The sequence below is a fragment of the Labeo rohita genome, chromosome 3, assembly GCF_022985175.1.
Source record: "Labeo rohita strain BAU-BD-2019 chromosome 3, IGBB_LRoh.1.0, whole genome shotgun sequence".
Lineage (NCBI taxonomy): Eukaryota > Metazoa > Chordata > Actinopteri > Cypriniformes > Cyprinidae > Labeo > Labeo rohita.
Window position 1 is genome coordinate 30,217,270 of NC_066871.1, and position 23,633 is coordinate 30,240,902.

Sequence of the window (23,633 nt, forward strand, 5' to 3'; positions counted from 1 at the left end):
AAAGCTTGCTTGAAAACATTTTCACCTTTAGTAAATAAATCACCTGGTTGAAATCAAGCACATTCACCTTTGACAAGTCAATAAAAACTGTAATTTACTGACTTTGGAGTGACAAAAAAAGCAGAAACACAACATAAAATGTGGTTTAACTGTGGAGAACGGCATCAAAATGACAAATTACAGGGACAAATAGGTTGACTGCAACAACATAACCTTCCTGCAATGCTTTCTATCGCCAGTGCCACTGCAAAAATAAATGAATCACTGAAAGAAAATACATTTTTGTTAGTCATAAATGTAAGTTTGCAATTTGAATTGAAGGTGACAGGATAAATGACACGGTTTTCAACTGAGATGACAAAACAAAAAGCAGAAGCAGTGTGTGACTCAGGAACAGAACAGGAGTCCTATGAATCAGTTTGGTTTAGTGAATCAAAAACAAGTAGTGCAACCACAATAGTCTAATTCAGGGGAAAAAAAAGAAACTTATGAATCAATCAAGCACACGAGCTGATTTTTTTAAAGAATCAAACACATACTGCGCACTGCAGTCCAATTTACAAAAAAAGATGATTTGTTTTGATGATTTGTTTGTTAGCTTCAAAATGACTTACTTCACTTTAGGATGGAAACTAATTAGGGCTCTATGAAAACCATTTTATTTTTGTTAAATATTGTAACTTTCAAGATTTCAATTAATTAGAAAGAATTAATTCATCAATACTGATGAATACAATTCCACTTTAAATTTAAATTTAATTTTCTCTTTTTAAAAAAATTTTAATCAATTAAAAAAAACCAAAAAAAAAAAAAAAACAGAAATATTAAAATGGAAGAAAACAAAAATAAATAAAAAATATGGGATTTCATGGGTTGTTTTTGATGCCTTTTGATGACTTTTTGATGCCACAGATGTCCAAATGTGATGATCCCCTTCTTAAAATACAAAGACAGCTATATTTTCCATGTACTGTATAAAGACTCATAATACCGGAAAAGAAAGTTTTAAATATTGCCCGAGGAAAAAACAACAAAAAAAAAAAAAAAAAAAAAAAAAAAAAAACACACCCACCAATTTCGAGATGTTTAAACCTGAGCTGAACCATAGAAACTATAGTTATTAATAGAATACAATAACTGTTATTAATCTCATGAAATCTTTAGAAAGCAAGAACATTGAATTTTATTCATTTTTTTTTAATTGACAAAATCAAAATGATTTCTTGAAATTTTTCTAGATTCCATTTTTCTTTTAATTTTCAATTTTAAATGGATAAATTAAATTATATTAATAAAGAAAGTGTGTCTAATTAATTGAAAACATGAAACTTACAATATAACAGCAGTTTACTAAATGTTTAATAAAATTAAAATTTTATTTTTACCAAATTCTAATATAAAAAAAAAAAAATATATATATATATATATATATATATATATATATATATGCTAAAATTCTGGTAAATAAATTTTCTGGTAAATATTCCTCTATAAATAGTGTTTTAATAATACATTTCTATCACAGTTTCTTCAAGCTAAACTGAGCTTTTATTTTGACAGGTTGCTGCGAAAACCTTTAAGTTTCTGTTTGTATTTGATATGATATCTCAAAAGAAACAGTAAAATGCTCATAAAGTGACTCTCAGAGCAGTTCTAGAGATTATGTTTATGTGTTCATGTACTCATAAATTGAGGCAGCAGAGGCTGAAAACAGCGAGCATCACACACACTTCATTATGTGTGTTGTAAATGAAACCGCGCATCTGTGCCATTCATTCACACAGAGACACGCAGAACAGGCAGGATTCATATTTAAATAACTAGTCCATGTTGTGTTTTCATTTAAGTGTACTGACCTACTTCTGATTTATTCATCTCAAAGTCTGTGACATTCTGTGGTATACAGTAAATTTAGTTCTTATGACTGGATTGCGTGATTCTGCATTGCGGAAATCATATGGCTCTAAATAATGAAAACTTGCAGTTCAATCACAGCAAGAAAACCAAAACACATTAGATTTAATCAAGAATTTAAAGTACATGAAAAGAAAACAATTTGCTTGATCAATGAGACAAAATAAAAGTTAACGTTGCTCCAACTTGATGGAAAAAAAAACAACAACAACAACAACAACAACAACAACTGACAAGCATGTGGCTGCTTTCAGCAAAAAAACTAACCACACAAATCGTTTTAAATGGTAACATTTACACTTTAGGACAAACTAAACCTCCAGGAACAAGATTTCACTGAACCAAAACATTTTGGGAGGAGTACACAAGAAAATATGAAAACAAATATCTGCCTGATTGTTCACTTTCAGGTTGAATGAAAGTTTAAGTATAGTTACCTTATGATTAACCTGATGATCTAAATTAATGATGGTATGTGGGATGTTTCATCTAATCACAGCAGGAAGGATTTCATCAAATTGAACACTAAATCCACCCAACCCACGGCAGTGCCCTTTGGCTGCCGCCATGGCATTAATAAATGCTTTAGATCATTCTTGGAAGCGCAAAAGGTGTAGCTATCTTCTCATATTCACGTCATGAAAATCAGAAATGAGACAACTCATCAGCTACAACAACAAGACAGCGTATCTCTTCTCCTGAGGTATGTGGCTCCAAAATCTGGAAGGGAAACTCAAAGATCCGGGTCATATAACCCAGACCTTTAACACTTTGGCAAAAAGGAAAACCCACTAGAAGCAGACGTCGTGAAGCGGTGGAGGAAGGTCTGGGGTAGTGGGCTCAGACTAAACAACGCAGACCTCAGGAAGCCTGGACGACTGCCTAGGTGCACTTGGAGCTGCTACAGGTAAACATTAAGATCTGTTCCTGAACGGGACCGCCGCTGTGTGCAGCTCTGCAGACGGACCCCGAATCTACGTGTGAACAGAGTTCACGTCTGATCTGCTTAGGTGCCGCTGAAGTGAGAAGTTCAAGAGAGCAGAAAACTTTGTGATTTATGTAAATTATGTTAATAACAAAAACAACTAATTGGCTAGAAATCTAAAAAAGCTTGACCACAAAACAGCTCACATATTCTAAAACAACTACAATGTGAAAAATAATTTTTCAAAGTCATAATAAAACAGAGTTATTGGGGTGTTTTACAAGGTAATACTGTTTCAATATTTTACATTTATTTCAATGCGTTACTTGCCACTTATTTGTTTCAAACACAGTTTAAGTTGGATCTTCTAGCACGGAAGGGTTAATAAAATCTCCTGTTCGTCAAATGAAGATGTGCATTTTAGTCTATTGTCATTTATCAATTTAATTCCGTTAGAGAGCAACCCTGGCATGCTTTCCCAACTGTAAACCATTAACTGCCTCTATCTGATCAACACAGCAGTACTTTCCCATCTGAATCAGCCATAAACAGCATGTAGTTTAGCCGAGTTAATTTTTCTAACAATCCATCAGTGTCGTCTACGATAAACAGCGCTGCTCTTAAAGATCCACTGAATCCAATGAACCACCAGTAGAGAACACTGTATCGACCGCAAACGACCAATATTTGGTCAGCGCTGGCCAATAACCACACAAGATCCTGCTGAATGCAATAAACGACCAGTAGATCATCATATCGACCATATATGACCAATATTTGGTCAGCGTTGGCCAGTAACCACACAAGATCCTGCTGAACTCAATAAATGACCAGTAGATCATCATATCGAGCGCAAACGACCAATATTTGGTCAGTGTTGGCCAATAACCACACAAGATCCTGCTGAACCCAATAAATGACCAGTAGATCATCATATCGAGCGCAAACGACCAATATTTGGTCAACGTTGGCCAATAACCACACAAGATCCTGCTGAATCCAATAAATGACCAGTAGATCATCATATCGACCATAAATGACCGATATTTGGTCAGCATTGGCCAATAACCACACAAGATCCTGCTGAATCCAATAAATGACCAGTAGATCATCATATCGACCATACATGACCAATATTTGGTCAGCGTTGGCCAATAACCACACAAGATCCTGCTGAATCCAATAAATGACCAGTAGATCATCATATCAAGCGCAAACGACCAATATTTGGTCAGCGTTGGCCAGTAACCACACAAGATCCTGCTGAATCCAATAAATGACCAGTAGATCATCATATCAAGCGCAAACGACCAATATTTGGTCAGCATTGGCCAATAACCACACAAGATCCTGCTGAATGCAATAAACGACCAGTAGATCATCATATCGACCATATATGACCAATATTTGGTCAGCGTTGGCCAGTAACCACACAAGATCCTGCTGAACTCAATAAATGACCAGTAGATCATCATATCGAGCGCAAACGACCAATATTTGGTCAGTGTTGGCCAATAACCACACAAGATCCTGCTGAACCCAATAAATGACCAGTAGATCATCATATCGAGCGCAAACGACCAATATTTGGTCAACGTTGGCCAATAACCACACAAGATCCTGCTGAATCCAATAAATGACCAGTAGATCATCATATCGACCATACATGACCAATATTTGGTCAGCGTTGGCCAATAACCACACAAGATCCTGCTGAATCCAATAAATGACCAGTAGATCATCATATCAAGCGCAAACGACCAATATTTGGTCAGCGTTGGCCAGTAACCACACAAGATCCTGCTGAATCCAATAAACGACCAGTAGATCATCATATCGACCATACATGACCAATATTTGGTCAGCGTTGGCCAATAACCACACAAGATCCTGCTGAACCCAATAAATGACCAGTAGATCATCATATCAAGCGCAAGCGACCAATACTTGGTCAGCGTTGGCCAGTAACCACACAAGATCCTGCTGAATCCAATAAATGACCAGTAGATCATCATATCGACCATAAATGACCAATATTTGGTCAGCGTTGGCCAGTAACCACACAAGATCCTGCTGAATCCAATAAATGACCAGTAGATCATCATATCAAGCGCAAGCGACCAATATTTGGTCAGCGTTGGCCAGTAACCACACAAGATCCTGCTGAACCCAATAAATGACCAGTAGATCATCATATCGACCACAAGCGACCAATAGTTGGTCCTATCAAGTGCAAACGACCAATATTTGGTCAGCGTTGGCCAGTAACCACACAAGATCCTGCTGAACCCAATAAATGACCAGTAGATCATCATATCGACCACAAGCGACCAATAGTTGGTCAGCATTGGCCAATAACCACACAAGATCCTGCTGAACCCAATAAACGACCAGTAGATCATCATATCGACCACAAGCGACCAATAGTTGGTCAGCATTGGCCAATAACCACACAAGAAGATCCAAGCGACCAATATTTGGTCATGGCCAATAACCACACAAGATCCTGCTGAATCCAATAAATGACCAGTAGATCATCATATCAAGCGCAAACGACCAATATTTGGTCAGCGTTGGCCAATAACCACACAAGATCCTGCTGAATCCAATAAATGACCAGTAGATCATCATATCGACCACAAGCGACCAATAGTTGGTCAGCATTGGCCAATAACCACACAAGATCCTGCTGAACCCAATAAACGACCAGTAGATCATCATATCGACCACAAGCGACCAATAGTTGGTCAGCATTGGCCAATAACCACACAAGATCCTGCTGAATCCAATAAATGACCAGTAGATCATCATATCGACCACAAGCGACCAATAGTTGGTCAGCATTGGCCAATAACCACACAAGATCCTGCTGAATCCAATAAATGACCAGTAGATCATCATATCGACCACAAGCGACCAATAGTTGGTCAGCATTGGCCAATAACCACACAAGATCCTGCTGAACCCAATAAATGACCAGTAGATCATCATATCGACCACAAGCGACCAATAGTTGGTCAGCGTTGGCCAGTAACCACACAAGATCCTGCTGAATCCAATAAACGACCAGTAGATCATCATATCAAGCGCAAATGACCAATATTTGGTCAGCGTTGGCCAATAACCACACAAGATCCTGCTGAATCCAATAAATGACCAGTAGATCATCATATCGACCATACATGACCAATATTTGGTCAGCATTGGCCAATAACCACACAAGATCCTGCTGAATCCAATAAATGACCAGTAGATCATCATATCAAGCGCAAACGACCAATATTTGGTCAGCGTTGGCCAGTAACCACACAAGATCCTGCTGAATCCAATAAACGACCAGTAGATCATCATATCAAGCGCAAATGACCAATATTTGGTCAGCATTGGCCAATAACCACACTATGGATGGGACACAATGGTTGACTCACCCAACAACTAAACTGAAACTTTTTCTTCATGAGTATTTTTGCCTTGTTTTCAAGCTAAAAATACCTTACATCAAGATAAACCGAGTTGAGAACCTGTATAAGATATTGAAACATAACTAAACTGAAACATAACTAAACAAAACATTGACATTTAACTACTTTCGACATGGGTGGAACTCACAAAACCTGTCTAGATTAAGTAGAATAAGGAAATACACTGTGCTTGAAGGAAACAACTTGCAAATAATTCCCAAAACAAAAACAACAATTTGTTAGTGGGCTAAGAAAAGAAACTTAAATCATGACATCCTCCAAAAACAAGTCCTTAATATCCAATACGATTTCAAATTGAATTCCCGAAAGGTTGAAGTAGGAAATTAGGCCAATATTATCTAACAAATCACTAATGTGACCCCCAACACAGCAGTAGGTCTTAATAGAAGATGAGAAACAGACATTTAGTTGAGGTAAGCATGTTAAAGGATCAGGCAGAGGTCACAACTCTGCTGTCAAACACAGACAATTAGATTAAGTGTGCTTATAATAGTTGGCATGACATTTCATGACATCATGGTTTAAAGCACGGGTGTTAAACTCACATTAGACTGAGGGCCGGACACCTGCTCCGCTCTGCTCTGCTATTCTGGACCTACTAAAGTCCAGAATCACGTTCATGGCGTTATAATGATCAATAGTGAGAGTAAAACTGAAGGAAGCACATAAAATATATTTATTTCATTCACAATAGGCTATTAGATTACACTTATACAAACAATATGGAAAATTAACAGAATATTAATTAAACTACACCATCAATAGAAAAACAGAACTTTATTAAGGCATCTAAAATCAAACATGAATACAAAGTTAAGCCTAAAAACTATATATAATTTGGGTCCTATGATTTCCACAATGCATAAAATGCAGACAAAATTGTGAAATCCAGTCATAAAAATGGAATTTACTGTATAACATGGAATGTCATGGAATTTGCATAATACTACTACTACTGCTACAATTACTTTTCAAACTGTTTTTTTAAGGACTATTTACCAGAATTTATTTAGCAGAAAAATGTAAATACGACATTTAAAAAAAAAATCTTTATAAAATCAATTAATTATTAAAAGCTTGTCCAATTAAAGTTTAATGAAAACGCAGAAAAACGAAGAATTTGGTAAAAATTAAACTGAATTTGAGAAAAAATAAAAATTTCACAGGGCCTGTTTTGTTTAACGTTTAATAAATTGCTGTTAAATTGTGTATGTTTCATAATTTCAATAAATTAGACTTGTTTCTTTAATTAATATTTTTATTAACCATTAAAACAGAGTCTAGAAAATTTTAACAGAAAAAAAAAAATGAATCCAGAAAAATTACAAATTGAAAAAAAAAAAAAAAAAAAAAAAAAAATTAAGTCCCTATATAATATACAACACTTTCATGCACAATTTTCAGAAAATTCAAAGTGGGATTGAACTGGGTTGCTCTAGGAAATTTGTCATCCACAGATTGAATTTGGCAAAATTTCTACCACTTTAGGAAGCAAGCTATAATTTGCACAAATAAAATGAAAAGCTAAAACATATAATGAATATATTGTATTGACAAGAAAGTGACTTACACTGTAAAAAATAAAAAACACAATTTGTTGAGTCCGCTTAAAATAATGTGTTACCCTGCTGCCTTAAAATTTTAAGTTCAGTCAACTAAAATAAGTTTAGTCAACTTGAAATGTTAAGTTGTACTAAGTAACAACTTAGATATTTGTGTTTGCTTAACTTAACAGATGGGTAAGTAACCCAGCTGCCTTCAAATTTTAAGTTGATTCAACTCAAATATCTAAGTTGTCACTTAGTATAATTTAACATTTCAAGTTGAATAAATGTTTTTTGAGTTGACTGAACTTCAAATTTTAAGGCAGCCAGGTTACAAATTATTTTAAGTTGACTCAACAAATTGTTTTTTACAGTGTAGAATGTGTTCACACTTGTCATGTTTAGTTCAATTCAAATGAACTCTGGTGCAATTGCTCTGTTAGTGAGGTTAATTTGAGTAAGAGTGAACGCTGCCATTTGAACCCGGGTGCGCACCAAGCAAGTCGACCAAGATCACTAAAAAAATTGGTCTCGGTCTGCTTCCAAACGAACTCTGGTGTGGTTCGAATGAAATCTGAATGCAATATGGACAAATGCTTCTACAATAACCAAAAACAGGAAGTAATGACAAGATGCGACGCGATTTAACGAAGGGTGTATCCAAAACAAAATGAGCAGAGGGCAAACGTGGAGCAACAAGCAGATAAAGTGCCTTTTATGAGCTCTTTGTTAGTTCATAAATCATATACACGCAACAATGAGCACGCTTAGTCCAGCAGATGGCATTAGGTGTATTAGACTTAAAGTCGCTTTAATTCGAACGCACCTTTTCCTTTTGTTTGGAGTGTTTGGTGAGTTCAGTCACAAAATACACGTCATTCAGCCCGACCAATCAGGTTGTGAATGTATCACAATGCCTTTAGTTTCGGTATCTTTAGGTTCTTTTGGATAGACCTCTTGTTCCCTTCGTGAAATCATGTCGCATAGCGTTGCATCTTGTCATCGCTTCCTGTTTTTGGTTCATTTAGAAGTATTTGGTCCGTGTTGCGTTCATATTTCATTCAAACTGCACCAGAGTTCATTTGGTGCACACTAGGGTTCGGATGGCAGCGTTCACACTTACTCAAATGAACCGCGCTAACAGAGCAATCGCACCAGAGTTCATTTTAATTGAAGTGGACATGACAAGTGTGAACACACTCAAAAATGCCAATGTGAATGCTAAGTGGATCAGGACCAAATATATCATTTTCCTTTTTGTTCCAGATCAAACTAACAAAACAAACCTAACTACAAGTGTGAACACACCATTAAAGCTTTCTACACAAGCTGGACCGCTCTTCTCCAAAATACTGACACAAACAACCAGGGAGAGAGACCAGAAAGAGAAAAAAAATAGGCCTATAGCCTATAAATAAAACCCAGGCCCTGTGCATTTTACACAGTCCCTGTGTGCAGATATATATGTTTTCCACACAAATGTTTACCATTAAGAATCGTCCCGCCTGACCACAAACCCGTGTGAAACGTCTTGAAAGCTGTTCCTGATCTACAGAATTAAAGAGTGCTAATGAGGAATGTCTAGCCAAATGTTTTCGTTTTCAGCCAGACGTGCGGTGGAAGTCATACTCAGACTTGTCTCAGCTGGCATCGGACCACAAGCCAGTTCCTGATCCTGGATCACATTTCCCCCAGTCCAATCTGGTCAATCAAGATTTAAAAAAAAAAAAAAAAAAAAGAAAAAACAGACAGCATTATTGCTCCGAGACGTGAAAAACACACCTAAATGCTTCTCACATCTTCACACCTGGTGTGAACTATTGCACAGCGCAGCGGTCAGTGCAGTCGGGTTGTTATTTAAACAGCCTGCGTCTGCGTTTTTGTCGCAGCTGTCCTGCTTATCTGGCCGTTGGAGTTCAGACGCAATGGCTTGTAAGCACAACCGTCTCGGCCTCTGCCTTGCAGCAGAGCAGCTGAACCAACAGGAAATCCAGTCCCAGTCTATTAATTGGTGGAACAATTTCAATCATTCGAAGGCTCTCAGTCGGAGAAGGAAAACGTTTACAAATGGCGTGCAATTATTGCACTTTCTTTTCGCCTGCTTTCGATTTGTTGGGTTTTTTCCCCTCCTGCCCTTTAAACTCCGCTAGAATGCAAGTCGGAAATTTGGCAGCCGAGTCGACAGCCATATGTAGCTAAACATGGTGTTTTTACCAGCCGCTCCGTCTGGAGACCCACATGGCTGAAATGACTTCCACCGCATTCCATTAACTATTACATCACAATTAGACAAGCAGTCTGATGCTGACAAATAAACACTCCGCTCTGGATTTTCTGTACTTGAACCCCAGCTATGGATAAGAATTTCATATTGGATCAAGATTGCATGGCATGCTTACAGTCAACATAACCCAATTCACTCCAGCAATATGACGCATTTCTGAGAGAAACATGAGGAAAACAGGATTTGTTGTGCAGGATTTGACTGAGGGACGGGCTGAAAAACAAGAGGACTTGATGATGTCAGCCAACAAAGAAAGTTGTTTCAAAGGTGAAGCAAGTAATTACATTTTGATTAAAGATTACAAAACCAAATGTTTTGTTATCGGAATAACACGCACAGTGACGACCGCGTGTTAAGAAAATAAATATTTTATAATCTAAAAACTCTAGGCGTCCTATAGGCTTTCTGTAAAGTCTGAGAATAACACTACAAGGACGCTATTTATGCTAAATCATGTCCGGATGACTATGAATGTGACACATGACTGAATAGAGGCATAAAGTGAAACAGAGAGGGAAAGGACAAGGAGATGCCAAACCACGCGGTGAGTCACACAACAAACCTCTGAATGACAACGCTGCTCACAGTGAGATGAAGGGCATTTCCCTGGCAGAAACTAGTCACGTTGAATGTATAAAGAAGTGATGGAAAACTCTAGGGAATTACACACACGGGATTCTCAGCTCTGTGGATGAGACAACTTTTCATGAAGTCCTTCCCTACTGCAAAAAGACTGTATCTTCAGACTTTTATAAAAAAATAAAAAAAAATTATATATAAGGATTTTTTTTTTTAAAAGTACAAATATATATAAGCCTATTCATTAAGACCATTGTGATTTATATATTTTAAAATTATTTTCATGACAATTAAACACGTTCCCCACAAATTCTTGTTACTATAATGCATGCAGAATTTGTGTAATTCCTATTATTGTCATTGTTGATTCTTTAACAACGAAACAAAAAAGACTTAAGCATGTATGCAATTATTTAAATAATATATTAACTTGTTTACATAATGTAATAATGATTTTTCAGGGATGGGTGATTTACGTTGATTTCAACCTGATACTAAGTACATTTAAAGACAAATCACATCAATACCATTACTGATAGCGCTATTAAATGGACATTTTTAGCAGTTTCTGAGAATAAAATAGGTAATAATAAACATTTAACATAATAGAAAGCCACAATGTAATAATCCAAAAACATACCGAATATAATAACATTTTAAGATCAATCCATCCCCTCTATTTATTTGTGACCCTGGACCACAAAAACAGTCATAATGGTCAATTGTTGAAAATTTAGATTTATACATCAGATTTATTCAAATAAGCTTTTCATTGATTGCAGAGGTTTGTTATGATAGGACAATATTTGGCTGAGATGCAACTATTTGAAAATCTGGAATCTGAGGGTGCAAAAAAAAAAAAAAAAAAAATATTGAGAAAATTGACTTTAAAGTTGTCCAAATAAAGTTCTTAGCAATGCATGTAACTACTCAAAAATTAAGTTTTGGTATATTTACAGTAGGAAATTAATGAACCATGATCTTTACTTAATATCCTAATGATTTTTGGCATAAAAGAAAAATCGATCATTTTAACCTATACAATGTATTGTTGGCTATCGCTACAAATATAGCTGTGCAACTTATGACTGGTTTTTACATTATACTAGAGAAAGCATTAGCTAAAATGTGTCAAGTATCTAAAATGCTTCAATACCTTTAAGCACAAGACAATTCCTTATAGACTTAATTTGGACAGGCTTTGTGAGATTCACCGGTATTGTCAGTAGCTAAATGTCAAGTAACTAGTTATGCAAATGCAAATGCTGCAATCGCAAGTACATTTAACTGAAGAACTAAAGCAGAGATCCTGAGATTACAACCGCCATGGTGCAAGACACTTAAAGGCATAGTTACCCCAAAATTAAAAATCTGTCATTAATTACTCATCCTCATGTCGTTCCAAACCCATAAGACCTTCATCGTCCTCAGAGCACAAATTAAGATGTTTTCTGACCCTACATACACAGCAATGCAACTGAGACAAAAATTATGACTTTATTCAACAATTTCTTCTCTGCTTTGTGTGCTTTTGTGAAGACACATCAAAGACTGACAAGGAAGAGATTACTAAATAAAGTCATTATTGTTGTTGTCTTTGTGCACAAAAACTATTCGCGTAGCTTTACAAAATTACGACTGAACCACTGATGTCACATGGACTGTTTCAATGTTTTTACTACCTTTCTGAACCTTGAACATGTCAGTTGTGTTGCTGTCTATGCAGGGTCAAAAAGCTCTTGGATTTCATCAAAAATATCTTAATATATGTTCTGAAGATGAATGAAGATCTAACCAAGTGAACTAACCAAGGTTTCTCCTAAAGGAAGTGGCAGTAAAATTGGACTAGACCTAAAAAACACCCAAAATACAGATCAAACCAATGATGAATCTGTATCACACACAAGCAATCTTTTTAAAGAGTAAGGGGAGTCTTTTTGATTTCCTCAGTGATTTTGCATTCCACAAATGCCACTCACCACCACAAAACGCCCCGAGTCTGCGAAGTCCTGTGCCGCCATTACATCCTACTACAGTAATACTTGAGACCCGTATGCTTATGAATTACCAAGCAATGATATCAGCTTATAGCCATGAGAAACAGACGCTGAACAGTAGTCTGCTGCAGTAAACATAAGACTACAGCTCTAATTGTCCTCTCGTCTCTACCTCATTCCATCAGACACAGCGCAAGCTTAAATATTTAATTTGGCTGCTCGCGACGAGTGGAAAGACTTGGAATTTGCCAGAGCGCTGATCCTGGAGGCACATCAAACATGGCCGCTGTCATCCGCGTCAACGTCCACTCGTGTTTGTTTAGCTGTTTGCATCAAAACCGCTCAAACTAAATACAAGTGACCTAAAGGATTACAGCAGAAATGCTGTCATCTGTTAGCAGTAACAAGACCAAGATGGCTCAGAGAGCATGGGATCCTCTTCATGTTCACCTACACTCTTAAAAATAAAGGTTCTTTATTGCCATCGATGATTCCGTTAAGAACGTTGAACATCCACGGAACCTTTCAAATGCAGAAAAGCTTCTTTAGATTTTCTTTAGGTTCGTTTAAGAACTTTTCACTGAAAGGAACCAAAAATCACTTCAAAACAACTTTGTGCCTTTATTTTTAAAAGTGCAGTTCAGAAAAGAACTGGTTGAACTCTACGAGACAGCAAACAAAGATTTAGTTTACCCAAAATGACAATTCTGACATTCACCCTGTGTCTTTCAAACCTGTACGACTTTCTTTCGTGGAATACAAAAGGAGATATTTATAGCGATCTGCTCCTTTATATTCCAACTGAATGGCTGTTAAGCAACACATACAGTGAATAATCACTATTGTATGGTTTCAGAAGACTTGAAATACAACACACAAGTTACGTTTGTGGTGCACTATGGAGATTTTTGTGATTTTTGGAGCTTGAGGTTCTCCTTTTGCGTTCCACGTCTTTGGAAAGACGTGAGGGTGAATAAATGAATTTAGATTTTTGGGTCAACGGTCTTTTTAATAAAGCATAATGACAAAATTGTACAAAGTGATGAAGGGTGTAAGATCACTAGGAATCACAATTATCGCAATAATTCGGCAATAATATTTCATTAAAGCAATTAGCCTGAAGAAGCTGTGCATTACAGTCATTTTTCTTCGGTTAAATGGCTTGCACTGGACATTAAAAAACTATGAATTATAAAAAAAGGTTATCTGAAATTGTTATTGGAGTATGTTTTATAAGTAATGGATTTTTCACATGAAACGTAATAGCAATTTTCAAGTGAACTACACCAAATTTTCCTCAGTGCATGTGTACAACAGCCATTGTGAACATGTTTTAATACTAACAAAACATCAGAGAGACATTAAAATGCTTTCAACCAATCAGGACGCCTTGATTCCAGAAAACCGAGTTGCACTATGGTGCAACTAGGTTAATCTCTTATATAGTGCAGCACTGGGAACCGGTGGGAAGCTGCGAGATGGCAGCAGGTCAGTCATTGTAAAAGTTTTATCCTCATTCCAACCCACGGCGCAGTGAAAATAGCTCATTTAAGGGTGCAACAGCAACCAGGGAGGAAAATGAGCTCTTTCTATATGCGAGAGCCAGACATCTCCTGAGCCCCACAGACGAATCTCCCAGTCTCACAGACTGCTGCTTCCTCCCACAACCGCACTGCTGGGTCATGATGAATACTACAACATCCTGCTGCATACTTGGAGGTTGATTTCACTGCACGGTATGCTTCATTGTGGAAAGCAATCCCTGAGGTCACAACAGAAACTTTTATAGAGACAATCATTGGTTTGACCAATATTTTTTTTAATCGATGTTCACGTTTTTCGTTCTTCAGCATCGGGTTTCAGCGCCATTTGGTGGGTCTTTAAAGAACATCAACCAACAACGCAACTAAAAGTTCAACAGGAAACAGCAATGCTCACAGGAAACACAACTTACTTATTGTTTGCATAAATTAGTCATCTTTTATGCAACAGCCATTCATCCTGAAGCAAGATATGAGTAACATTTAAGACTCACAGGCTGAATAAACATGAATAAATATTGGAGATTGTTATTAAAATATCCACAGTATTTTATTTGTGCACTCAAATGTTTAAGCTATGTATTAGTTTAAATAATAGTAATAAAACAATAATTAGAAATTAAACATGAAAAAACATATTTATTGGTTGTTAAAACATTTAAACATCTTTAATATTTATATATTTTTACAGTACAGTTCAGTTGCTATTATTGTAAAGATTCATAGTCCTCACAAATTCGTTTGACAGTAATTTTTGTTACAAAAATACCAAATTCAAAGATTTTACTTTCAAAATACTAGACACCAGTTTTTAATTATTTTACTACTTTTTGACAACAATAACTAAAGTTGTTACGAGTATACCAACAAAAGCATACACATTATGGATATTTTAATTTTAAGTAAAAAAGGTAAACAACTGCAATTTGTAAACAAATGGCAACTATAACTCTGGCTATAAAATGGACAAGGTTGCAAAAAAATAAACAAATAAATAAAAAATAGCATTTGTGACCCAATTGTGAATAGCCAACATTACACTGTATGGGTCAAAATTTCTCTTTTATGCCAAAAGATATTAAGACCATGTTCCATGAAGATATTTTGTAAATTTCCTACTGTAAATATATCAAAACTTAAGTTTTGATTAGTAATATGCATTGCTAAGAACTTCATTTGGACAATTTTAAAGTTGAATTTCTCAATATTTGATTTTTTTCCACTCTCAGATTACAGATTTCCAAATAGTTGTATCTCAGCCAAATATTGTCCTGTCCTAACAAACCATACATCAGTGGAAAACTTATTTATTATGTATAAATAAGTCCTTATGACTGGTTTTGTGGTCCAGGGTTGCCTTTATCAATAGACCTATATTAAGAAACCAACAACCGATTAAGTTACAGTATCGACATATAAACAAAATACCGGTCAAACCAACTGTCGATCAATATACTAACACAAAGTTATTTTTATCACTGCAGTACATCGGCATTTTATGTGTGTGTGTGTAAAATCGATATTACCAGTATCTATCCTACTCTTCATCTTCAACAACGCGACTATATTTGGTTAATCCCAGCTAACTAGTAATTAGTGTAATAGTTTACAATGCCACATGGTACAAACATTTCAAATACAATGATGAGATTAAACACTTGCAGCGTAGCATTAATGTGATTAACACAATGCGATTTCTTAACCCACATTTTGCATTTGGCGCAATTAACTACGTAAAAAGGACGCGCTCAATTTGCGCGTTTGGTAAATTACTTCACAGAATTTATGTCAATAAGCCATATTGTTCGCAGCGCCCATCGCTACTCTATAAAATCACTAGATCAGCGAGGAAGTAGCTGCGTGTTTTCGCTTTAATAAGCATGTAAACGATACTCAACGCAACTTGGAAAACGTAAACAATGACCGCAAAAGAAATGTAATTGTTGCGTTCGCGCTCCATTGAGGCTCCATTATGACGTTGCCCAGCCTGCTAAAGAACGCAACGCTGCTCGAACGCAGCGACAAAACGCCAGTTTCGATCGTACATTCGCCATAAAGCAAAAAATAACCACGTATTTTCTGGGAATTAACGCAAGCCCGCATGTAAAGATTGGAAACCAGAATGACTTACAGCAATAGCTGTTAGCCAGCTAGCCAGTTTCAGATGAAACTGTACGATGTCGTAAATTCCTTACCTGTTAAACGCAACTTAACGGGTCCATTTCTTCTAACTCCTTGATTAGACATGTCCTTGGCCCTTATCCCGGCTGATTATTACAGAAAACGAGCTGAATGTGCTGTGGAGTTGCTTTTGGTTGCCCTCAACGCCAGTTTCACAGTGAACAGAAAATAATGGAGTCACGGTCCTGTGGCCCGGATGTGCACAGCCCTGCCATGTCTACATACATATACACACTCGCGCCGCGGCTTTAACGCGCTCCTCGTATTTCTACCGTCTGCGAAAGTATATCCACGACGTCCCCTCAAAAGATTCGTTCACAAAGACCTCCCGAACTTCTCCGCATTTTCCACGAACGAGCCGCGGTCGGCTTCTGCTGCCACTCCAAGGAGACCTTGAGGGAAAAGTTGTATCGCTACAGGCGACTGAATTGAGGAAATGTGGTTTGTAAGGTGTCTGGCATCTGCTGAGCCACTAAAACCGCCCAAACAGTGACATCACATTCATTTGTTATTCATAGCGCTCTGTGATCTTATATACATATTTATATACATATTCATATATATATATATATATATATATAAACACATACACACACACATATAGTTACTGGAATTACTCATATTTCTACTTTATATTTATTTAGACCTTTATTAAGTCTTGGATAAAGAAGGTAGACACAAACAACAAACTTGTTCTTTTCCATTTTATTTACAACAGATAAAAACGAAACAGATTCGTATGTACAACTCTGAGCATGAGGTCCTCACAAAGACAAACATGGACAAGACAAGTGGTGTGCAGAAATGTTCAGAACAATCATACAAAAATATCACAGTTTAGAGATTTAGAAGTTGAAAGTGCTTTGGTTTTCATTGATCTGGAATGCATAGCCATCGGTTGTTGCTTCAGGGGCAACGCATTCATCCTCTTCCTCCTGAAAGATGGACATAGAAAGAAATTTAGAAATAGCAGGTTTTCTATAAAGTATACATAAAAAATAAATAAATAAAAAAAAACCCCAAAAACACACAACAACACTTCAAGAGACTATGTTAAATAATACAGCAAATTATTAATATGCAAATTAAAATGAAAATATATAATTAAAAATATTGTCCATAGGTGTGTGTGTGTGTGTGTGTGTGTGTGTGTGTGTGTGAGAGAGAGTTTCGAATTGCGAATTGAAAATACACCTAATGGAAACATGTCAGTTTAGCAAAAACTCCCATATATCTCAAGAGTTTACGCTTGCATGAGGTGTTTTTTCCATGCAATTCGAAAAAATAGATCTGTAAAAGATAGATGAAAATTAAAATGGTTTTTCACACAACAACCACCATTTCCATAAAACCTGTGATTTTATAAATGCTGATTCAAAAGGGGAAAAAAAACAAAAAAAACAAAAAAAAAAAAAACACCAACAACTTTGAAATGGCGTTTCCGTTACAAATTTGTGCAAAACTTTTGCAATATTTTATAAATCTTGATAAAAATATTGCCAAATGACAGCTTTTCCATTACAGATTCTCACAAAACTTTGCAATATTTTATAAGCATCAATTTAAAAAAAAAAAAAAAAAAAAAAAAAATTACAGCAAAATGGCGTTTCCATTACAGATGTGCAAAACTTTTGCGATACTTTATAAATCTTGATAAAAAAAATAATCACAAAATGACATCTGTGCAAAACAATATTTTATAAATGTTATTAAAAATATTTAGAAGTAACAGCATTTCCATTAACCAATGTTATGTAAAAAAAAATATTTTTTTTACAATACAATAAGCCCCTCATACTTCAGAGTGGCCACGTATTAAGCGTTTCCTGGAGGTTATAGTACAGTAAAGAATGATAATGTGACTTTTGTACACGAAGTAATCTGGGGGGGTGGGGAGACACCACACAAACATGTTTCAATTGCAGTTCTGTGAAATATTCCTCTTAAATTGCTGGGGGGGTGGGTGGGGTGGGGGGACAAAAACAAAATAAACAAAAAAAAAAAAAAAAAAAAAAAAAAAAAAAAAAAAAAAAAAAACACAACAACTTTTTTTTTGGCAAAATATAGTTTTTGCTAAATTGACGCATTTCCATTAGCTGTATTTTCAATTCGCAATTTCAATTAGTGCAATTTGAAGTGTAGAGGAAACATAGGTAGATAGGCAGCCACATTCTTTGCACTTGGTTAATAAAGAGATTCTGATAATGCATGACTAGAGATTTAACATTCAACCGACCTCTCCAGAGAAATACTTTTCAATGAGGTTGAGGGAGGCCTTATAAACCATTTCATTTTCATGGGACTGCAAAGCTTCGATTTTGTCCAGGCCGCCACACTCCTCAATCATCAGTGACAGCTTATCGACCTCACCAATCTTTTCACCAGCCTATAAATAAATAAATAAGTGGCAGGTTTGATTCTGAAGGTTAAAAAAATAAGGTTTAGAATACAATTCCTTAAAGTTATAAAAGTACTGTTATGAATATTTAAGTGAAACATTAAAGTGTTATGCATCAGAATTTGAGATGTAGGTCAACAATTCTGCATGCATGTCTCAAGATCTATAGCGTGATCTCATTTCATGTCAACACGAGTCATACCAAATATATATTGGTGATTGCATCCAAGATGACAAGAATGGTTTTGCTGTCTTTAGTGGAGAGTAGGTTCAGCAAGGGCTCTAGTACATTCGCCTGAACAAGGTAAATCACTTGCTCGACTGTGCCTCCACTGGTGTAGTTGGTCACTGCCCATACGGCCTCTTTCTGGGTCTTGTAGTCACCCTGCATCAAGTATGACAGGGAAAATGAATTTAAAATAAATTCACAGACACCGCTTTACAGACAAGTGATCTACTGTGTGCTTGTGGCACCGTACCCGTCTGAGAACTTCCACCAGGTAAGGGACAATGCCAGCATTGATGACCTCCTGAATCTGATAGTCCCTGCCAGCTGTGATGTTGGACAGGGTCCAGGACGCCTCCTTTTGAATGTTGTTCTTATGGTGGCGCAGCAGAGCAGGGAACATGGAAAGAGCGCCAGCGTTGAGCACCGCCTGAGTCTGTTCATCTGTACCAGTGACGATGTTACCGATGGAACGCAGTGAAGGGGTCTATGGGAAAAGAGGAAAAAGGACAACATTAAATAAAGTATTACATAATATATTATCTAAAACAGAAGAAATGAGTACGTCACTACTTTCCACCAACTTACCACAATGGAAAGCTCCCCTGATCCCAGTAGCTGCACCAGTCGAGGAACCACGCCAGTTTCCACCACAACCTCGATCCTTTCATTGGGCCCGTCGGTAAGGTACGAGATCGCCCAGCAGGTGTCCGCCAGCACCTCCTTGTCATCATGATGCAGAAGGCGGATAAGTGTCGGCAGCATCTGTTTGATGGCGTCCAGAGGAGGTGCAGGGTTTTTATTGCGGCACAGGTTTGACAGGGTCCAGGTGACGTTCCTCAGGTAACCAGACTGCAGAAGAAGAAAGACTGGTTGGTCAGGAAAAATTACTTAAGCTTTGATGCCACCTACTGGTGAAGTATGATCACTACAAGTTAAATAGTTTAAAACCAATAGGGCGGAACCTCAAAACACAACAGGACAAAAAGGTAAACACACTACCAGTCAAAAGTTTTTGAACACTATGATTCTTTTTAAGAAGTCTCCTCTGCTCACCAAGCCTGTATTTATTTGATCCAAAGCACAGCAAAAACAGTAAAATTTTCAAATATTTTTTACTTTAAAAATAACTGTTTTGATTTGAATACATTTAAAATGTAATTTATTCATGTGATCAAAGCTGAATTTTCAGCATCATTACTCCAGTCTTCAGTGTCACATGATCCTTCAGAAATCATTCTAATATGCTGATTTGCTGCTCAAGGAACAATTTATTATTAATATTTAAAACATTTAATTTTTAAAATTCAATAATTAAATCATTTTTCACCTTACTGTGACAAGAAAACATTTACATTTATTAAACATTAAAATTGTCATATTGCCATGGGCTTTTTTGTTTGTGTGTGTCTGTCAAGTTTGAAATCAATAAAACCACCCTTATGAGTAAATTCAAAAGTCAGTTTTACTTAAAGGTAATCAGATTAGCAAATATTCTAATTTAATAATAACAACAACAACAACAACAACAACAAAATTTTAAACTTTTTTTAAATTTTTATTTTAAATGTAATAAACCTAATTTAATGAAAAATATTTAAACGACCTATTTTTTTTGATAGTATATCGCAAATAAACATTACAAATCTTTTTTTTTTTTTAAATAACATTAAGCAATATTTTAGGTCATGAAAGACAATAAGACTTTTTATTGCCTTTTTATTAGGACAGGAAAGTATTTAGATGGAAAGTGTGGGAGAGAGAGGGAGAGAGAGAGAGAGAGGGAGAGAGAAAGAGAGAGGGAGAAAGAGAAAGAGAGAGGGAGAGAAAGAGAGACGCAGGGTTGGGAAAGTTTTGCGAGTTGGGACTCGAATAACTCGGATACCTGAAGCACAACGGCACTACATGTCGGTGTACTGTCCATGAGGCTATTTGCACTGACAAATATCTAATAAATGTTTTAAAATGAACATCTAAATGTGTGTAATATATTAACAAATATAATTCAATAAAAATCTATCTAATAATTTTTAGTTGTCAAACGATTAATTGCATCCAAAACAAAAGTTTGTGTTTACATAAAATGTGTCTACTATATAAAAACATACACATAGTACATATTTTGAAAATATTTACACTTTTTTTTTTTATCCAAAACCTTAATACACATATACATATATATATATATACAAAGTTTTTCTTAAATATATTGATGCACGTTTGTGTATTTATATATACATAAATATACAAAGCACACACACATATATTATGTAAACAAACACATATTGTGGATGTGATCAATTGTTTGACAGCACTATAAATTTCACATATTATTATTATTATTAAATACACAATTTCATAATTATCTAAAAAAAAAAAAAAAGACATTAAAATAATAAGAATTAACTTACAGGAAACACAGAGAAATCAGGAACAGCCAGCAAAGCTAAGAGGGGGGCAATCGCACCATGCTTAATGACTTTATCTCTGTATGCAGATCCGTCACCTACAAAGACAAAAGAGCAAAAATAAATTCAAACTACTACGTTAACAGAAATCAACACATCTCAATGAAAAGAAGTGCTTTTGACCACCCACCAGCAATGTTTCCGAGAGCCCATACCGCCTGCTCACTAATATGAGCATGCGGTGAAGAGATGAGGCCGATGAATGCTGGAACAGCCCCTCCCTGAACCACAGCGCTGGTCTGGTCAGATGTTCCAGATGCAATATTAGTCAGAGCCCAGGCTGCCTCAAACTGTATGGGAGGAGATTCTACCAAGCTCAGGAAGCTCACGAACTTGGGGATCAGGCCAGCGCTGATGATACGGTCAATAGGTGGATGCCTCTCTCTTGACAGCAGCTTCCTGTATTTCATTTGGACAAATCATAATATGTAAACCAGTTGAGATGAAAGCATATTTCTTTGCATGCAAATGCCATCATGTAGGCATTACCTGGCAGCCTGGGTGGCTTGGACCTGAGTCTCCAAGTTAGTACTGTTCACACCATTTACAATCTCCTCCACCGTCCAGTGCTGAGCCTGACCAAACACAACACATGTCTTATGACGTGTAATACCTACATATAACGTATATATTCATCAATAACGAATGATCACGAGCTGAACATGGATCATGTACATACCTGACAGTTCTGGCTTTTCTCTTGAAGAGGAGAGGTGGCCTCGTCCGGTAGACTGCTCACATTTCTCCTTTTCAAAATCTGCTCGTCTTTCTTCGCTTTACGAAGTTCAACATTGACTTCGATTCTTCGACGTCTCAGCTCCTACGTTAAAACATTTTGACGTTTATATAAACTGAACTGTGGCGCATTTGAAAGAAAACAATCGATATTACGTGTAACATTTTGCAAAAATGCTTACAGTTGCATCTTTTCCTTTGTTTTTGAACTGAGTGAGTCGAGCACTGTTCTCATTAGCGGCGGCAGCAGACATTTTTATGACGTTTGATGAATCACACTATATGGAAACCTGAAAAAAACAAACACGTTCGTGAAAATATTAACATTGTTATTAATTAACATAAGTTGTATCACACCCAGTTCATAGTTAAAAATCAGAAATTCATGCTTTTTAATACAAATAAAACTACATTATAAGTCGCCTAAAAACAGGAACTTACCGCTTCCTAACCAAACGACTATGGCGGTGGCCGTATGAAACAGACCTTTAAACTGGCGCTATGAAGAATCTCATTGGTCCGTTCGAGCAAAAGCATTTTCCTATTGGACCGTTTTGAAAAATCACACCGCTGGCGTGGGGACGTAGCATACGTATTAACGCGAGATTCGGCGAGAATGCGAAATAAGATTTCTGGGAATGAACTTCAAAATTGATCCTTTAAAAAGAAATGACCTTTAAATGAACACGTTTGTATAAACTCTGAATTATATGTAAATTTGTATATTTAGATTATAGCTAAATACATATTCATATTTCACCATATGATCGTTTTCTTCATTTAATCAACTGAATAAATTCTCTATAAATATGACAGTTGTTTATAAAACCTAATTACCTAAAATATTTTTAGTTAACACTGGAGAATTGGTTTCAAATCGGTATTTTCCATTCATTATACATCTTAGCCATAGTCATGACTTTAAACGAAAATTAACCACGAATAAAATAATAGTTAAACCATGGCAAACACAAATTAACCATGGTATTTGTAGTAAAACTAAATGGTGAATGCGCCAAAAAAAACAAACTCAAAACTCAAAACAAAACGTGGTTACTACACTTTTACTATAATGAAACCATGGTTAATTTTCGTAAGGGTGCAGCAGTATAAAGGCTATTAAAAGATGTGCTGTTATGATTATTAAATCTCCCGTTTCTGTTAAAATGCATTTAAAATCAAAATCATAAATAAATAGGTAGAAAGCATATTGGTTAAAAGGAATGTCCGTGTGACAAGGGGCGGGGCGAAATAGCTCTAAGTTTAATTCTGATTGGTCAGCGGCAACGATTCGTGGCTTTCTCATATTTTTAAATCCATGGTGATTCTTTCACCATGGATTTAAAAATACGGAAGAGA

The 23,633-nt window shown here is 36.2% G+C and overlaps 2 protein-coding genes across 2 annotated transcripts in view; both read right to left on the reverse strand.

The window, feature by feature from the left end:
• The window catches only part of smurf2 (SMAD specific E3 ubiquitin protein ligase 2), a 78,475-nt gene extending 61,568 nt beyond the window's left edge, over positions 1-16,907 (reverse strand). The window contains exon 1 of the mRNA XM_051105645.1: positions 16,462-16,907. Coding sequence (XP_050961602.1) covers positions 16,462-16,513 — 52 coding nt within the window. The 5' untranslated portion in view covers positions 16,514-16,907. The remainder of the gene's footprint in view (positions 1-16,461) is intronic.
• Positions 16,908-17,137: 230 nt separating this feature from the next.
• On the reverse strand, positions 17,138-22,769 carry kpna2 (karyopherin alpha 2 (RAG cohort 1, importin alpha 1)). Its single transcript, XM_051106833.1, has 11 exons — positions 22,716-22,769; positions 22,457-22,564; positions 22,219-22,359; positions 22,029-22,114; positions 21,670-21,938; positions 21,483-21,577; positions 19,660-19,923; positions 19,325-19,558; positions 19,048-19,230; positions 18,684-18,833; positions 17,138-17,382 (listed from the first exon to the last, which is right to left on the reverse strand). Exons 2-11 carry the CDS (start codon positions 22,526-22,528, stop codon positions 17,293-17,295), a joined length of 1,584 nt encoding a protein of 527 aa, XP_050962790.1. The 5' UTR covers positions 22,529-22,564; positions 22,716-22,769; the 3' UTR covers positions 17,138-17,292.
• Between the last annotated feature and the right edge of the window lie 864 nt (positions 22,770-23,633).